The 19044-nt window shown below is 39.3% G+C and overlaps 1 protein-coding gene and 1 pseudogene across 1 annotated transcript in view; both read right to left on the reverse strand.

Moving 5' to 3' along the window:
• Nucleotides 1–992: 992 nt before the first annotated feature.
• Nucleotides 993–3979, reverse strand: LOC148739207 (uncharacterized; annotated as a pseudogene).
• A 2916-nt stretch (nucleotides 3980–6895) lies between these two features.
• LOC148739208 (uncharacterized) overlaps nucleotides 6896–19044 on the reverse strand; it is an 84274-nt gene continuing 72125 nt past the window's right edge. The window contains exons 2-7 of the mRNA XM_088747248.1: nucleotides 16594–16643; nucleotides 11917–12256; nucleotides 10923–11072; nucleotides 10526–10648; nucleotides 9947–10069; nucleotides 6896–9765 (exon numbers count right to left, since the gene is read on the reverse strand). Coding sequence (XP_088603374.1) covers nucleotides 8870–9765; nucleotides 9947–10069; nucleotides 10526–10648; nucleotides 10923–11072; nucleotides 11917–12241 — 1617 coding nt within the window. The 5' untranslated portion in view covers nucleotides 12242–12256; nucleotides 16594–16643 and the 3' untranslated portion in view covers nucleotides 6896–8869. The remainder of the gene's footprint in view (nucleotides 9766–9946; nucleotides 10070–10525; nucleotides 10649–10922; nucleotides 11073–11916; nucleotides 12257–16593; nucleotides 16644–19044) is intronic.

Raw genomic sequence — 19044 nt, forward strand, 5'->3', positions numbered from 1 at the left:
TCAAATAAATTGCTGGCCCCAAAGGAACATTAGCCATTTTTGGCTATAAGAACTGAAACAATTTTTTTCCCAGTATTGTTCCGAAAGACCCAGCATGGCTGATTGATCTTTAAACTGTCATGAGCATATCTGTTTTGACATTATATTCATCATTGAAAAATGCTTCAGCTGAGGCTTGTTTTCAATGTTTTTTTCATTTCTTTCAGTTACTGTGAGCGATTGAAGGAAGGAAGCCGGTGTACCGAAACACCCCCAAAAAGGAGGAAATCGGTGGCCTTTAACACGGCGTTGGAGTGCTTTGGGGTTTCTCAAAAAATGCAGACCAATTGCCTAACACATCATCTAGACCACTGCCGTCATACTTAACTAAGAATACAGTGTATATGGTTTACAAGGACGAAGTGGAAGACAACCCCACAGTTTCAAAAGTGCATTTCTTGTGCAAAATGTAGAAACTGAACTTTCCAGATGTCTACATCCCAAAGGTATGGATAATTGTCAATGATCAAAGCGACTAAAATGACATTCATCTTGAATTGATTACGGTACCGTTGTCTTGTTCAGAATAAAACGATTTGCTAAATTGTTTGACTTCCTTGCTTTGCAATAAAGTCGGTTTACAACGTGCAGCATTTGCGTGCCATTAAAAGTGGAACTAAGTAAACCACAAGTTCAAGAGAAAAGAGAGCAATGAGGATGATGAGGCAACTTCACCTTACTCAGCAGATGTAGGTTATTATTATACACTCATTTACAGGTGGCACAGAGTCCTAAGTATGCTTCACAGGAAAACAAAAACTGTTTAGCATTGATGACAACACCAACAGTCCATTCCACACCTTGTGAATTAAAATCTCGACGAGGTTTGAATATTTGAATGGTACGCTTACATTAAATTATTGTCATATTTTCTCTAGGAGTGAGGGCGACAAGTACTATAGGCACGGAATCAAGGCAAAGGTGAATCCCCGGAAATAACTGTCACTAATCAATTGAATTGAATTGAATCTTTATTAAGGCATAAGATAAATAATCACATATCCTATGTTACAACATTAAAAGAAACTATATATATAAATTACAGAGAAAGTCAAGATAAAAATTATAAGACTAGATTATGTTTAAAAATTAAGCGGTTGACAAACGTGTTTTTGAACCTATCAGTGTTTATTTTAGGATGGTGACTTGTCTCTTTCCTCAGATTGTACTTGGTTGATTTCTTTTTTGGCATTATAGCTTTTAAAGGGTGTATTGTATTATTAAAAACATTCTTGAAGATACGCGTGTCTTGTTGATCTAACAATTCATTGACATTAATGTGGTCGGATGTATACTTGCGCTTATAACATCGATCTAAGAAACATTGGATTGTTGTTAATTCGGAATTTACAGCGCCAAATACGGGCAGCCCGTATAATATATTTGGTAGAACCAGATTTAGAAACAGATCGTCTACTTCGGCCTAATTGTACCCTTCTTTCCTTAAAGATCTTAAAATGAACAGGCACTTGTTTGCTTTGATTAGTTTTTCCCGAATATGTGTTATAAACCTACTATCTTCCTGAAATGTTACCCCTAAAATAGTAAGCTCTTTTGTCTGTGGTATTCCAGACACAATAGGAAAGCCTATTGTACAACCTTTCTTGCGGAAAATGATCTCCTTGCACGTAGATGGATTACTACTCATATCATTACTTCTAGACCACTGGGAAAACTGATTAATCAGTGCGATAGAATTGTCATTATCACTTATCACAGGCGAGATAATGGTTGTATCATCTGCATATTTTACCAGCACGCTCTTATTGTCCAAGTGAATCTCTAAACCACTGAGAGAGACATTGAACAAGTGCGGCCCGCTGACACTTCTTTGGGTGGTACCTTTGTTCACACTTTTCCATTTACCAATAAACCCATCGCTAATGACTCTCTGCTGCCTGTCTTCCAAAAAGCTTAGATACCAGTTAACTATATAAGGGTTTAGGGGGAGTTGCTTCAATTTGTGTGAGAGGAGATCGTGTTTCACACTGTCAAAAGCCTTGCTGAAATCCATAGCAAATAGGTGTACCGCTTTACACTCTGGGGTATCAAGATATTGATTGACAGAATGTTGGATAGTCAGTAGAGCATTGGTACAGCTCCCTCCCTCTATATATGCAAACTGTGAGATCCCAGAATGTTCATCGAAGGTCTCCCTTGCGTGTGTTCCTAAGACAACTTTCTCAGAGCACCTTGCGATGACAGGTGTCACATTTATTCCGCGAAAGTCTGATATTCCCTTAGGTATATCAACCTTCGGTAAGGGGTTCAGGTCTGACTTTTTCCAAGAGACAGGCCAGGCGTGTGTTCTAAGAGACAGATTCCAAATCCTCGCGATAACTGGAACGAATAGCTCGGCGTGGTCTTTCCATATAGTGTACGGGATACCATCTGGTCCGGTTGCTGTTTTCTTTATACGCATAAGAGAATTCAGGAATTGTCGCTCTGAAATTTCTGGGACTTCCTGGTCTTCACTAATCTCCAGAGGTGTTGGCTTTATGTAGGCGTGGTCAGTACATAGATCACCAAAGTAGTCATTTAATGCATTGAGTTCGTCGTGGCCAAGAGATAGAGAGACCACCGGCTTGCGGCGCTGAGATGTTTTATCCACTTTTTTTCCACCAATCCCGAGTTTCAATAGAGGCGATGAAGTCCCTTCTGTTTCCACAAATCACTTCAGAGATCCTTTTATTCATAACTTTAAGACGGTCTTGATTACTGAGCGATATGTGTGATTTGGCTCGTATCATCGATCGAACAAGCGGAGTCATCCAGCCCGGGTCTCTTGATGACATGCGCACCGTTTTCAGAGGCATGCAGCTATCCAGGTGCCCTAGGATGGTATTTTCGAGCCTACCAACCACCTCATCGACATCAGTTTCCTGTATCACATCATCCCAGTTTTCCTTCGCTAACACGATATACAGATCACGCTTTCTATGAGCCCTTTGGTCACGCACGTATACTTTACGGCGGATAGGTGGAAGCTTTATACCGGGTGGTAAAATAACTCCCATGTGATCCGTCTTGGAGAGCATGTGAAAAGGATAGCACTTTGAAAAGAGATCCGTGCGGTTCGTGAAACAATTGTCCAAACAAGAATTCCCTCTGGTGGGGAAATTAACTAGAGCATTCCAACTAGACATTTCTACGAAGCTGAAATGGTAAATTGGCCACCGTAACGATTACAAAGGCTGACGTTTCGAGCGTTAGCCCTTCGCTCCGACGAAGGGCTAACGCTCGAAACGTCAGCCTTTGTAATCGTTACGGTGGCCAATTTACCATTTCAACTTTGTTGATATATCCAAATTATTTCTACGAAGCGTTTGATATTCAATTTGTTGACATCGCCACCACACACCACAACTGTTTGTGGATGTTTGTCTAGTACATTGTCCACGGTATTTAGAAGATGATTCATTAGATTGATCTCTGCATAATTAAATTTTGGAGGATGATGAACTCCACATATAACAAATCGATGTCCCTTGGGAAGTCGCAGAGTTAAACAAATTATTTCATAAAGACTAGAGCGGTAAACATCCTCTACTGCAAGATTGTTCCTGATGTATATAGCAATCCCACCCTTATTGCACATATTTCTGCCATTCCAATTTCTGTCTCTACGAAATATGGAATAGTTCTCAATATTTACAATCGCATCCGGTTGTGCCGGTTTGAGGTGTGTTTCTGATACGACACAAACATCATTATATTTAGATCGTAAGTCAGCCTCAAGTCCAACCACCGCACGCACTCTGTTCTTAGTTTTTGAGAGACTGCAAACATTGATGAACATACACTTGGGAACGGCAAACTCCGAGCAACCGGTAGATGGTTTAGTAGGCTCTCGAGGAATAGGTGTAAGATATCTGTTCTTAGCGGGATCTTGGATGCGATAAGGTCTAGCAAACCGCCGAGTTTTAACAACTTCAATCATCGATGGGATAGACCAGGCAAAGCATAACTTGCCTCATTTTGCAACAAGTACAAGGGTAAAATCACCCATGCTTGCACATGTATTGAATATTATATTCGAATGTTGAGTAATACTGAGGTCTTAATTGCGTAAAAAGTTGACAGATGCTTGAGTTGTACTGCGCGAACATGACCGACTGCTTAGTTCTTTCCTGACAAAAATCAGCACAGCAAACACAGCTCTCCCCCCACATACATATTGATTTGGCTGATGTTACAAGGTGTGAACATCACTTGAGATAAGATGTTTTGCCATAATTATATCTCATTGTTACTTTTTGTCATCAGGTGGACAAAGGTGTCTGGAAACTTAAAGCACACCTGACAGGTGTACTAGTTAGTCCGAAACAACAAGCCTATGCGTTTCTTGATATCTGCAAGTACCCGCACGACTCAAATCTCACCATCACTGTGTTACTGGAGACTCTGTTGGACATTAAGCGCTCGGGAAGTTCAACAAATCGACCAAAAGTTGTCTTTGTCCAAAACTTTTATATGAAAAACTAATTTTCGCACGAATTTTGACTTATTCTTATTTATGATCTATCAGAAGAAAGATGCAGGGATGATGTCACCATAGATAACTGTTTACCTCCTTATTACATAAAAGAGATGGATTCCGTTTTGCCGTGCATCTGTTCAGTAAGGGATCACTGAAGATGTCGCCATATGGTAAAAATATCAGTAACCCACTCGGCTGTGCTGCGTGCGCCACCTTTCTGTATTTACCATATTTTGACGTCATCTGTGACATATTAGTGATTGAACAGACCCACAGCAAATTGGAATCTAATTGTCCAATTGATTATTGGAATGTCGTCAGTAATGTTGACAAGTTATATTGCGCTCTTTGCAGTGCGTCACTCTGTTTTCCCCGATACCTCATTGTTGATTTTCTTATTCAGTTTTTTTTTCATTCTTTTAGCAAGGGTATCTACCACCTGTCCTCTATCTCCAGATGGACAACTGCTGGAGAGAAAACAAAAACAAATTCATGCTGGGTTTTATTTGTTTACTGGTAGAAAGAAAAAGTTTTGAGAAGGTGGGTTATCAAATCATGTAAAATTGTCCTATCACTCGGTAAATAATTTCAGCTGTAGCTGGAGATGAGTCATAGCTTAATATCATTTAAGCTCGATGAAAATGTTGAAAATAAGTTTAACAAGAATGAAGAATTTAACAAGAACAACAGTTCTCACCTACTCAGGACGTTTATTGCCACCTTTACTAAGGTTAACTGACCGTTGATCTATTTTATTTTGGTTGGCTTATTACTTTGTTTTATGTTATGTCGGCGATATTACTCTCATTAACTGAGATGACGGCATCCTGTAACTATATAAGGAAATTTGACCATGGTTCGTACAGAGCTGGGGTTAACAAACTAAGCCACGTGTTTTATCTTTTGACAGATCAAAGCATCGTTCTTGGTGGTAGGGCACACACCCGAAAATATCGATCAGATGTTTTCTCTTTTTTTCAAGAAGGCTTGTAAAGAACGACGCACACAGGTGGAGGCATTTAGGGACCATTTGCCAGGATCATTCACCCCTTCAGTGTCAGTAGGAGAATTGTGGTCTGTATCCCAGCTATAAGCGTGGATGGAGGGCTCCATCAATCAAATATCTGGCCACATCCACCAGCCTGCCTTTAAGATCCAAAATGACATTGATGGACAATCCAGGCTATTCTATAAGAAGTGGTCATCCTCACCTGTCTGGCTGCCTGATAATGGAATACGCCTCATCTCATCCATTCCAAGGCCTTTGACTGTGTACCACACGAGTTACTGCTAGCTAAGTTGAAGATGTATGGGGTAGCCGAACATGGCGTTGCTCTGTTGCGAAGTTACTTGTCTGGAAGATCGCATAGAGTAAAAGTAGATGACAAGTTTTCTTCTTGGCTGCCGGTTATAAAAGGAGTACCTCAGGGATTCTTCCTTGGACCCCTTTTCTTCAATATATTTATGAATGATCTCTTTTACTTCCTGAAAGGAGTTTGTATCAATGCTTATGCTGATGATGAGCAAATGTATGCCTCGGATAAAGATCCAGTGAAGTTAGGAATGAAACTTCAATACCAACTCCTCGAAGCTGACCAATGGCATGATTACAAATCCGGACAAATATCAAGCAATGATTTTAGAGAATACAAACTACACCTTCAGTTTTACAGTGAATGACACTAATATTCCGGTAAAAGATAACATTGACCTCTTAGGAGTGAACATTAACAAGAATCTGCAGTTCAACGGCCACGTTAAAAACATTTGTACAAAGGTCAACAATCAAATTAATGTAATTTCTTGTTTTCGAAAATTAGTATCCACGGATGTGAAATGTAAACTTTACAAGGCCTTTATTGTTCCATATTTTAGATATTGCTCAGCAGTTTGGCACTTTTTCGGGGGCTCGAAATGGAAATAAATTATAGCATCTGAACAAAAGCCGCTCAAGGTTGTTCTGGATGAGAAGTCTCTGCACTACCAGGAGCTACTGAGCAATATTAATTCCAGTGATCTGTATAGTATTAGGTACCGAGACATGATGAAAATAGTTTTTAAGACAATTCATTTCGAAACGATGCCGAAGTACATACGAGGTCTTTTTCAAATGAGGAGTACTGAATACAACTTACGAGGATCAAGGAAACTAGTTATCCCATATGTCAATACAAGCATTTATGGTCTTCACTCCTTCAGATACAATTCTGCAAACATGTGCAACAAACTAACAGAGGACCTGAGGTCATTGACGTCGTTGAATGAGTTTAGAACTAAAATATGTCAAATTTGTTTCGAACATTAACTTTCCTTTGAACATAAATGCAATTGTTACGTATGTAAATGGTAGTGTAATGTACTGTATATGATATACGATTCTATTTGTTTTTATGTGTTTTATTTACTTATTTATTTATTTATTTATAACACTGCTCCAATTACAACTACATCTACTGTCTTGTTGGTCTATTGACTGCGGCACTCAAAACTTCTCAACACCAAAATTAATTGTTACGATTACTGCAAAACTGCGCTCGACGAAAAAACACTGTCCAAAGACGAAATGAAAAATAAAGGAACCGCGTGAAAGCGAACTGCGACTAGCGCGACTACCGAAAAAAAGGGCCTGAACAGGGAAAACTTAAGCCTGGTTCACGTATGATCGCAGACAATCGCAGGCGATCGCACTCGATCGACAGCGATCGTCTGCGATTATATGTGAACAGCTCTGCGATCGTGTACAACCGCGATCGCAGGCGATCCATGTTCTATTCGTGCGATCAGTTGCGATCGTTTGCGATCGAGTGCGATCATATGTGAACAAATTTCTGCGATCATGCGATTGGAATGTGTCCAATAATGCTATCAAAGCGGCATGGTACCATGACAACAACTTGTTTATCAACTTTTACACGTGCGTGTGCTTTGACAAGATGGAAGGTGAAATTGACACGGAACAGTTTATGGAAATTTAGAAAATATGATTGTTTGTTGAATCGCTTTAGCAAAGAATTCTCTCTTTCTTAAGACTTTCTGCATCAAGAAGCGACGTTTCTTCTTTGATCTGGCAGCGATTCTCCGTTGAAGTAAAGACAACAGAAGCAGAATGTTAACGCCTATTAAAAATTAAGCGTCCTTTGCGTTTATGTTGGTTGACTGGAGTTACATTGTATTGCCGCTGAATGGTAAACCATGGACTCGGCTGTCACAGATCGCTGCGATCGGCTGCTATCATATCTGAATATGCGATTCGCGATCTTGGGTTGAGTGCCAGCGATAGTGCGATCACCTGCGTTCGCCTACGATCATATGTGAACCAGACTTAAGTTTATATATGCACGAAAAACTAAAATTAATGCATGCAAAAACGACTTACTGAAAGTGCAATTGACGCCAATTATTGCGAAAGAAACAATAATTAACGAAAGTATGTGATATGGAAAACAACAGAGGCTAACTAACCGGTGAAAAAGCACTAGTAGACGACGAGAAACAGCAACAACACAAAAGAGACACCCTAATTAATGACTGAATACATTCCGCACACTAAGATCTTACAGGCCCGTATCCGCACTAGCGACAAAATTGTTTATTTAGACAAATTTTCTGTCATCACTAACACTTTACAACGTGCGGATGGTTTGTCGCGACTTGAAAAATATTGGCCCAAACGGACAAATTTTCAAACGCACCGCCGACAAAACTTGTCACGGGTAAAACCTTGGAAAAATTATAGTTAGTAGAGGGGACTACTACTATGGAAAAATCAACTAAATAAACAAAATCGTGATAAACTTGTCGACCACTTGTCGTAAACGCCACCATCAGTGTGGTAATTGAACTGAGTTTAGTTTACCAAAAGATTGCAGTAATTATCTTTCGTTGCCAAAACTCGCAGATTTTACAACTTCAAACAACTTCAGATGAATCCTGGTAATTGGAGTTTGAATCCATAGGCAAATTATAGCGGCCAGTCTTACGGGCAGATCAGGCACTGGCTGCAACCGGGGCAAGATACAACCGTGGAGTGATTTTCCAGTGGCCACTTTATTAGTCCAACGGGAAGCAGTAGATATGGCCCAAGATCCAGAAGTGCCCACTCAAAGCAAAGGGAAAAGAAAAGCTAAATTGAAAAAATTACAGTGAAATATAGTATCGGTGTTATTTTTGGCAGACTTAACAGCTTCGGCACTTTTAGTGAGGATGCAACAGAGGAGACAAAAATTTGTCAAGACAAAAATTTGTCAAGACAAACTTTGGCCTTTGATTTTCTCGGGACTCTTCTAGTTTTGTTTGCTAGTGCGGATAGGCCCTTAAAAACAAAATGCAGTTTTAAAGAATGCTTTTTAATCAGCCCAGCCATTCACACATTTGAACAAGGCCATCTTCATTGGAGTTTCCTCCAGTCGAACCGGAACAATCCTCGCCACTGCAGTAGGAGCCTCCTCCTCCTCCGGCTTGATTCCAAGATATACCGCTGCCTCCCCCAGAGTACCCTCCACCTCCACCTGATGCACCATTATCTTCTGATCCCCCTCCCCCACCACCAAACCCTCCAACTGCTCCTGCTGCTGGTCCTCCGTTGTTACCACTGTTCATACCTCCAGCTTGACCTCCAATCCAGCCTTGAGCGCGTGATCCCCCTCTTTCCCCATGGGAGGAGCCCAGTCGGGTACAGCCTTGACCAAACCAACCCGCACCCACTCCTCCATGGTAGTTACCCCCTGCAGTGTTACATTCACCAGGCTGCCCACCAGTACCTCCATTTCGAACTTGTGATGATTTTTTTCCCACACTGCTGGTGCCATTTGAACCCGCCTGACCATCCACACCATTATATCCACTAGACGCACCCCCTCCTCCTCCAGCAACGAGCAACAAAACATCAGCTGTAGTATAAACAAAGCTTCCTCCCCCTCCTCCGGTGCCAGCATTGTCTTCCACGGACACTCCTAGTTGAGCTGCTGTCTTTTTGGTATTATTTCCACCTTTCACTTCTACCGAGTCTCCCCCTCTTTGTCCAACCACAATATTCAGTACAGTTCCACTATTTAACCTGAACTTTCCCTCTCTAAAGGCTCCCTTTCCTCCATAATATGTTCCTGGGTTGTAGCCGTAGTCGTAGGAATGTGTTCCTCCCCGAGCGCCCCAGGCTTTGATGAGATAGCGGGAAGTCCGAGGAGCGGTGAACTTCTGTATAATTCCAAAGCGTCCTCTTCTCCCATCGGTTTTGAGATTCAAAAAACCTAGAAAAATAATTTAAAAAAATATATAGAACACCTGATGTGTGCTATGAACGTACTATCTGTGAGGTTTTAGGGTAAAACGTCCACACAAAAAAAATGGAAATTGGATTTCAAGTGTTGAAAAAACAAGTTAGTCAGTTAGTCAATCTGTCTGCCCATAAAAAAAACCAAATGTCCTTACGGTAACAAGTTGGTCCATCGCCAAGAAATCCGGGTTTGCAGGAACAGCGATAAGAGCCCAGGGTGTTTTGGCAGTCGGCATTGATTTGACAAAATGATGGGGAAGCACTGCATTCGTCAATATCTGTGAAAATTAAAACATCGGCAGTTTTTCTTTTCTTTCTTAGTCTCCCTGCTTAGGACCATTCAACGAACACCCATCCTTCCCACAAGGAAAGTCATACCACTTTTCCTCCTTTCTCGACCGATTCTGCGACCTTTAACGAAGTTTTTTCTCAAGAATTTTATTACCTTCTATTGAACAATAAACTGAGAGCTCTACACATTTATCGCTGATATGCATGATGAACTTTTGGCAGTAAGATAAAAATCAAGAATTTTAAATCGAAAGAAAACAATGCGAAAATTTCATAACACTCGCACCGAAAATTTGCATTTAAAAAAAGAAATTGCTAACGCTTAACAGTTTCAGATCATGTTTATTATGAAGTAATAGTCGGCAAAAGTTCAGAGAAATAACACCTAATTAGCAACAGCATTGCTTCGTGAGCACTGTACGTTTTCTGATATTTCTTCCCACCTTTGCAGGTATGTCCATCTCCAGAAAAACCGGCTCTGCAAGAGCACTGATACGATCCCAGAATGTTTCTGCAGTCAGCGTTCACATCACAAACGCCAGTGGAGGCGTTACATTCGTTAGCATCTGTCAATGATTATCCACATCGTTTAAAGCGAAATTATACATTATTCATGAAGCACTTGTCAATTAAGTTAGTCTCTGTCAAAGAAAAACAACCACAACTGCGAAGAAATAGATGCGACATTAATATTTTCGACTTTCATGTCAGAAGGATAAAGAGATTTATTTTATCGAAAACAATTATGGGAGTTGATGGCACTTTAACAAATTAATAGTGTTTTTCAGCAGAGGAACCCTTTTTAGTGCATGTCCGTTTTGTTTAACTTTCTCACTTTACCTTCGGTCTTCATGTCACAGTGAGCCAAGACAGGAGTGTCGGGTTTGATGAAATTCAACCAGTATAATCCGCTGACCGCTTGTCCACCTTCACTCGACTTGATTTCCTTACACGAGTCTGCAGGCAGCTCTGGAATGGCACCGAGATGAGCTAGAAAATAAGGAAGGAAAAAAAAAAACATGATGTCTTTCCCCTCCTAGGCCCGGTTCAAACGTCGAATTTCATATGTGCCGAACTTAATGCGAGAGTTAAATGCATGTGAAGTACGACGTTTGAATCAATTAAATTCGACTGTTTTAAATTAAATGCGACTCTCGCCATATCTGCGATTGAAACAGTCGAAGATTCGACTTAGGTTCGACTTTGATTCAAAAGTCGCATCTCACATGTGCCCTACGTAATGCATGAATTATAGGAAATTATTATGATTCATTTATTACCCACAACTCACCAGGAATTCTGTTAATACCATGCGCCAAAAAGCCAAAACAGCACAAAAAATGGTGGGAGACAAAGGAATTCGTAGTTCTTGCTATGTAAAGACAATATATAGTTGTTTGACGCGCGGTAATTACTTCTCTATGAGGTGTTCGGTTTTTGAAAATGAAGAGAGCACTCCTGGGTGGAAAGTAGGAAAATCTGTGGCATATTGCGAGTCGTGTTTCAATCAAATGATGGAACGTTAGTCAAGTCAGAGTATCATGACGAAAAGCCAAGATGACGAAGTCAAAAACAAACAGCTAAACAAAAGCAGTAATTAACCAAACGCTCAATAGACGTCTTCGTCATGGTCGATCTAGCAAACAAGTGGTGCGCCCGGGAATATTGACAGCGAACAGAGTTAAATTCGACAGAGTTAATTCGACGTTTGAATCAAATGCTGTATTTAACTATTTTAGTCGACTAAAATAGGTGTTAAGTTCGGCACATGTGAAATTCGACGTTTGAACTGGGCCTAAGACAGTTAGCCGAATAAAAGTGCCCAAACGCTCACCTATCTTCATATCTCGCCTGAAGTAATACCTCTCAGAGTTGGGTACAAAGTCTTCAGGCCTGGCTTCTTTCGTGCGGTCACTCAGCTCACACTTGTCTTGGGTAAATACATAGTTAAAGCTTTGGCATCTGACATCACCATAACACTCCAGCAAACACACATCACCGAATGCTGCTCCACTGATTGTTTTAAAGATGTGTTCCTGCAGCATCATCCCAAAGATGGAGACTTCGCGTGTGTCACTGTTGTACTGAGTGATTGCTGAATGAAACAGTACCAACAGGAAGAGGAAAACTGGTGAATAAAATAACGCTTGGACACACATTCTAGGTAGTCTCTCCTGCAATGAAATTATGAACTTTTAGTGCATATGATACAAATATATGGCTGTTAACAGAAAAATAGGAAATAAAATATAGCAAAAGCACTTTTATTTAGCTTTGCTTTATTGCATATTGCATATTGCATATTGCATATTGCACATACTGATGACGTGCGGTCAGTGACATGCACACGACAAATTGAAGTTTGATTCGAAAAGGCGTGCGTGAGATACGGCACGGATTGTCTAAGGTAAAATCAAAAGATTTATGTATAGTCGGTTGTCAGAGCTTCTAAAATGCAAATACTGAGAGGCAGAAACATTTTTTGCTTGGTACAGTGAACGGTGACAAAAAGATGCAGACATTTAAGCGAAAAGTAAATCGACTTCCGTAAGACCCATTCCCTTACGCGTTAGCGGCTCTTTTTCCGGCCTGATCCAAACATTATGTTATTCTTTCAAAATAGCACACTGTTTACCTTCCCTAGCAACACTTATTTAAATTGCCCATACAAAGTGATATCGTCAGTTCAGCTTCGTCCTAGCTCGCTGATGACAGAACCATAAGGTACTTTTCCTATGCTACGAAACTCTTTGAACTTACTTGAGTGAGTATCAGTCTTCCTTCACTTTTCAAGGTCGATTAAGAGATCATTGGAAGTAACATAACTTAAAAACCTAGCTTGCGTTGTAATTGGAACTTTATAAAAGCCACAACATGCTCGAGGGGTGTAACTATATGTAACAAGATACCTTTCGTATGATGCACGATCCTCGCAGTAGATAGCGCTATTTAAGCAATAGCGAAAATCAGACCTGAAAAAAATATGGCCTGTGCGGCCTGATTTCAGGTCTGATTTTCGCTATTGCTTAAATAGCGCTATCTACTGCGAGGATCGTGCATCATACGTATCTAATACCGCAGTTCAAAATATATGAACATCATATATTTCATTGTATCTAAGATACCTTTCCTCCAAATGTATCCTAATGCCACCAGCAGACTTTCTCAGACCTCTCAGACCTCCCTTGGCCGAAAGTCAAAAACTAATATCCTCGTTACAATTTTACCACAGCGTTTTCTATTCTGAGAAAATATCTCAGAAAATGTTGGACTTTCAAACCGGGTTTCTTTTTATATTTCATTATAACGCAACTTTAAAATATTAAATTTTGATTTTAGAGGAACGGGAAAATTTTTGTCTCCAAGTCATAACATAGAACCGAGCGCAGGTAGGTCCTTGCGGCATGATCGACAGCCGAGTGATTTCCTGTCCGGCTCGATCTAATTTAGCCAATAAGTCATATAACCATTAAATTACATGACTACAACTCTTTATCTTTATTCCTTATGATTGCATTTTGCATCTCTCAGGTATACAGGAAGGGTACTTAAACATTTTCTGGCCTCGCTTGCGCCATCGTGTTCGGCCCTCATACGGAGATTTAGTCAAAGTGTCTTCCAGTGAAAGCGCCCATTTTACGGGATGTAAGCATAAAGTTATTAATCTTAACGAGAAAGAGGCGATGAAGGTCATAGTCTGACGCATTGATAATTATTCAAGTGATTACGGATTGGTAGTTTTTACGAAACAGTCTATGCGCTGTCGACCCACTATATGCATTTTCATATTAAAACATGGGATATTTTTGCTCTCGGAAACTTTGAATTGATTTCCCCTTTCAAAAAATGCACACTTCAAGTATTTTTTGCAATCACATTTCTTGAGAGTTTTGCCGTGAATCTTTTTTAGTGAAATCACAGAGGGAACCTAAGACCATGGCTCGTTACATAACGGAGCGCGCTCAAGAGTAAAGTCAAGTTTAAGCTTGTGTACAGTCTAACATCATCAAACCTGCGTGGGCGAAACTTCTCTCAAACAGGTATCTATAAATTAGCAACAGCAGGTCCTGACGTCAACGAATCGTGTTCTGAACTCATTTGTCTGTGAGCTTGAGTAAACATCCGCGCAGTTAAGTAGGGGAATATAAGTTATGCGAAAATTTGAAGTCACAAATCTGTTATGAGATACTTCATTCTCCAAATTGTCTAACCACCAAATTTCCGCCTCCGTACCACCTTACATTAATGAATGAACATCGATTGTTCGGATCTAGTGCCGTGTTTACCAAAGTGAAATGCAAAGTAACATTCTGTTTTGTAATGTTGCGAGCATCCAGGGCATTTTAGTTCATGAATAACATCGCCTTTCTGAATAAAGGAAAATTATCTTTTCGGGAACGTAATAATAATGGGAAAGTTTGGTGGTAGAATTGTTTTATCATCCTCCCCTGTTTTGCAGCTAAATTTCGCACCTGCGTCGGTATAATGCCAATGTCAAAGTGTAACTCTTACTCGAATCCAAACTCGATGGTTCGCGCTCCCTATTTTCAGAATACCGTTGAATAGGAAGAGTTTATCTTTTGTGGGTAATTGTGAGTAATTGGAAAACGTAAGTATTCGTATATACATTAACCAATAAAGGTTTTATCTTCTCGTAGAGCCACCATGCCAAAGCGCAGTTCTACGTATCTACCACCTTGGTAAACCGACAATGCCTTCCGTTGAATTTAAATGTGATTTCATTAATGCGAATTAGATAGGCCCGGCACGAGGTTTGAGTGCCTAATTCCAGAGATGTTGCTTATTTGAGAGACTGCTGTAAAGAGCTTTTACCTGATGCGTGATTAAGGGTAAATTAAATTTTTATGACGCGTGAATGAAACAGCTGACATGATTAAAAAAAACTTATGAGCCAGTGTGCGGCGCGATTTTCCTCCTGAAATACACGTGACCTATGAATTTTTTTTTCTTTCATTTCTTAACAACCTTAAGATTCCCCTTCAAACATGAACGCCAGAAGAGAGATTTGAATTATTCCCCTTCAGATACGTGAAGCGTGAATTCTTTTTAAATTTGTGCTTGAAACGCGATCAGCCGCCTCTTTGCTATCATCATTAAGGAACAGAGAACTAACCTTGTTCTTCACCTTTTAATGCTATGTATTACACCTTTTTTTATATATATCACATCACTAATCTTGTCTCATTAGCTTTTGATGATATTTACATGTCGGCACCAAAACGCCGTTAAATAGCGTTTTTCCTTTCCAAAATCTCCAGTTATTAAGAGACTTCTTGGCAAAAGCATTACTAATTCAGATGGTCCAATCAAGGAGTTCAAGGTATGTTTTCCTCCTCTCGATCTTGTTAAAGTAAAGCATTCTGCAAAATACCTTATAATATGTAAAGCGTAAAACGGAACATAAAAGCACGAGAGGGACACATTGCTTTCTCAGTGCTACATGTATTAATGATAATTTTTTTAATTTGTTTGTGGACTAAAGTAACTATCTTCGCACTTGAACTGGAAAATTAAGGTGTGAGTCTCTAGGAAGGAAAAATTGGGGCTTATCTTGAATTATTTGCACTTATAACCCTAGCCTCTGTGTTTTTTATTTCATCGAAACCATTTCATGTTTAGAATTATATCCATTAACCATGATACTGAATTGAATGTTTTCGTTTATATTCATACACCGCATAATCTGCATTCATATTCAAATTCAACCTAAGATATGATTCCCCCGAAGATTCCAACTTTGAATGGATCATTAACGGTTAATAATGATAACTTCAGTTCTTTCTTGTAGATGTATAGCTTAACATCGACACACATTTTGACCAGTTAGATCTGCTTGCATTTTAGTGTCATTAATTATTAAGAACTTTTGGCAAAATGTTTTTGCATTTTTTTTCTTTCAAATCTACAGTTAAGCAAGCCGTTTAGGGCGGATTTACTGTCTTATCAAATCATAAATTATCTATATCTCAAGTCATTTTAAGCAATGTAAATTCCACAGAAACCTTTTCGCTCAGTTGAGGGCCTCTATGGGGTAATGGCTTTTACGGCTCACGGTTACAATCTTGGCGATATTAAGGCTAACAGTTAACCCAAAATGGCATTGAAGACAGGAGAAGTTTTTATGGTTAAAGATTTGTAAACTTTCACACCTGATGATTAATGTTTTGGCGTTTTAAGGCTTACGGGTTAACCACATTGAGACCCTCATAGGCCCATAACACCATGGCTTCCAAACACCTCTTGTAAAAAATTCATAGTGTTTGTCCTTGAAAACTTTTGTTCACGTTTTTCATTTTCTGATAAATTTATCTTTTATGCAGTAGCTCCTCTTCATGATTCAAATGTACAAGTTATTTCTACAATACTGCAAAATATTTGCCTAGCATGTCAACGCCGATGAAACTTTCGAAGAATGATACCGTTAGGGTTACTTAAAATGTATCTCATCTTCAGACAACAGAACTAGAAGATACGTATACTTTGGACTTACCTGAGGGAGTATTTCAGTATTCCTTTACCTTTCAAGATCGATAGAGAGACCTTTAGAAAAGAAATGTTTGTTTAAACTTACTCCACGTTGAAATAAAAACTCAGAGTAGAAAATGTTGCAACGGTAAAGCAATGTAACACGATACCGCAATTAAAACTTCTCTCACAAATGCCACCAGAAGATTTACCTTTAACCCTTTTGGCTGAAACCCAAGAGGTATATCCCTTTAGTACGGAAGCCGAAAAGGGACAATTCAAAAATATTTTTCAAATCCCGAAAAATATTTCAAATCGCAATATTTATTTTAAACTCACTGTCGAAAAGTTTGACAAATCCAAAGATATTTTGCAAACCCAAAAAAATATTTAGAAATCAAAAAAAATTTTTTTCAAAATCCGAAAATATTTTGCGAATCCAAAAACATATTTTGAAATCCAAAAAAATTTTTTCAAAATCCGAAAATATTTTGCGAATCCAAAAAATATTTTGAAATCCAAAAAATTTTTTCAAAATCCGAAAATATTTTGCGAATCCAAAAAAATATTTTGAAATCCAAAAAAATTTTGTGTTAAATGGGAACACTAAGAACTGTAGTACGATCGAATCAGCGCGCGTGGGGCAAGCTGAAAGCAATCAACACAACTTAACGTTCGAGACAGTGAAAAAAATAGCTGTACATCTACAAAGGCGAACGATTAAAAAAAGACGCAATCCCTGATGTGCGTACTCATTTTAAACAAACTGAGACATTTCTGTACACACACACTATAGTTCCTGTCACCCACAAGGAATTAAAAGAGACTTCATGAGACACTGGTATTTAATAGAAACACAACCACTACTCAACGAAATATACAAAAATCCGTTTCTCGTATCTTACAAAAGAGGACGGTCGCCCAAAGACATACTCAATGGGGCCAAACTTTGAATAGGCTAATCTAAACACGCGCTGGGGAGTCGTGTAGGCCTGTCAACCCCATTTTACGACAATTTCTCGTCTATTTCCCGAACAGTGTGTTCTGAATGAAGGTGGTTTCTTTGTAACTCATAGTGACGTAGCCTTCTCTTCAAAGTCCTCACGTTCACTGAAATCCCATGGTATTCTGCCAGAAAGTGAACAATGGTCTCGTAACGAAATCCCTTATTAAAGTAATGTTCTATTGCCAATCTTTCGTCTCCCGAGCTGGACAACACACTTTCCTCTTCACGCCATTTTAGTGTTTCACAACAACGGCAGAATGTTTCATTGTTCCCACATTCTCTTCCACATTTATGACAGAACATGTTCTATCTTCGTTCCTTCGCCATTTTGTATGCGGGATGATGCGGGATATGGCAAGAAAACGCTGGGTGACTGCTGGCGCAAATAGCACGTGACAAACTATTTTTTTGGGTTTGCAAAATATTTACGGATTTTGAAATATTTTTTTTGGATTTCAAAATATTTTTTTGGATTCGCGAAATAGTTTCGGATTTTGGAAAAAGTTTTTTGGATTTCTAAATATTTTTTTGGATTTGCAAAATATCTTTGGATCTGTCAAACTTTTCGACAGTGAGTGTAAAATAAATATTGCGATTTGAAATATTTTTCGGGATTTGAAAAATATTTTTGGATTGTCCCTTTTCGGTTTCCGTACTTTAGCCTGAAGTTCAAAACAGGATATCCTTGCGAAAATAACAATAAGTAAACTCAGGTTTATATTCTTGCAAACTGTCTCAGAATTCGTAGGTCTTTCAAAACTCTTTTCTACTCATAACAAAATCTAAAAAATATTAAAATGTTCTATTTGACTGTAAGGAGAACAGAAGGAAAATATTAATTGTCATTACGTCATGACATAGAGGGACGGAACGCAAAGTAGTTCTTTTCGTCATGGTCGACAGTCAAATAATATCCCGTCCAGTCTGACTTTAATAACTCAGCTTTTCCATCTATATAACTGCTGCTCTTTCTCTTTATTTCTTGTCTTACTCTTTATTTCTTGTCTTTCTCTTTATTTCTTGTCTTTCTCTTTATTTTCTATTTCTTTCTTTATTTCCAACTCTGTCTCTTTATTCACCATACTTGCACACAGGGAATTAAAACATTTTTCCGGCTTCGCTCGTGCCACCACGCACAGCCATCATCCGGGGCTTGTCAAAATGTTCTTTTCAATAAAAGCGCCAGTTTTGCGCGTTGTAAACAAGTAGTTTAAAGGGACACGGTCACGGTCTGCGCATACTTGTGTAGCCGATCGAAACTTGCAATTTGAAGTCATCCTGACTTTTTCAAGTTGCATTCACAAATTCAAAGTGGCGTCTAGCGGAGGATCCGGACATGGCGGTAAACGCCTTAACTCAGGGCGGAAACGAAAGGTTAAAGACAGAGGGGAATACAAGAAAGGAAAGCGTGGCTGAGGAACCATAAGCGTATTTATGTGGAAGAAAAGACATTTAAGTTGTTGCTGCAGG

This window comes from Stylophora pistillata, chromosome 2 (assembly GCF_964205215.1).
Source record: "Stylophora pistillata chromosome 2, jaStyPist1.2, whole genome shotgun sequence".
Taxonomy (NCBI): Eukaryota; Metazoa; Cnidaria; class Anthozoa; order Scleractinia; family Pocilloporidae; genus Stylophora; species Stylophora pistillata.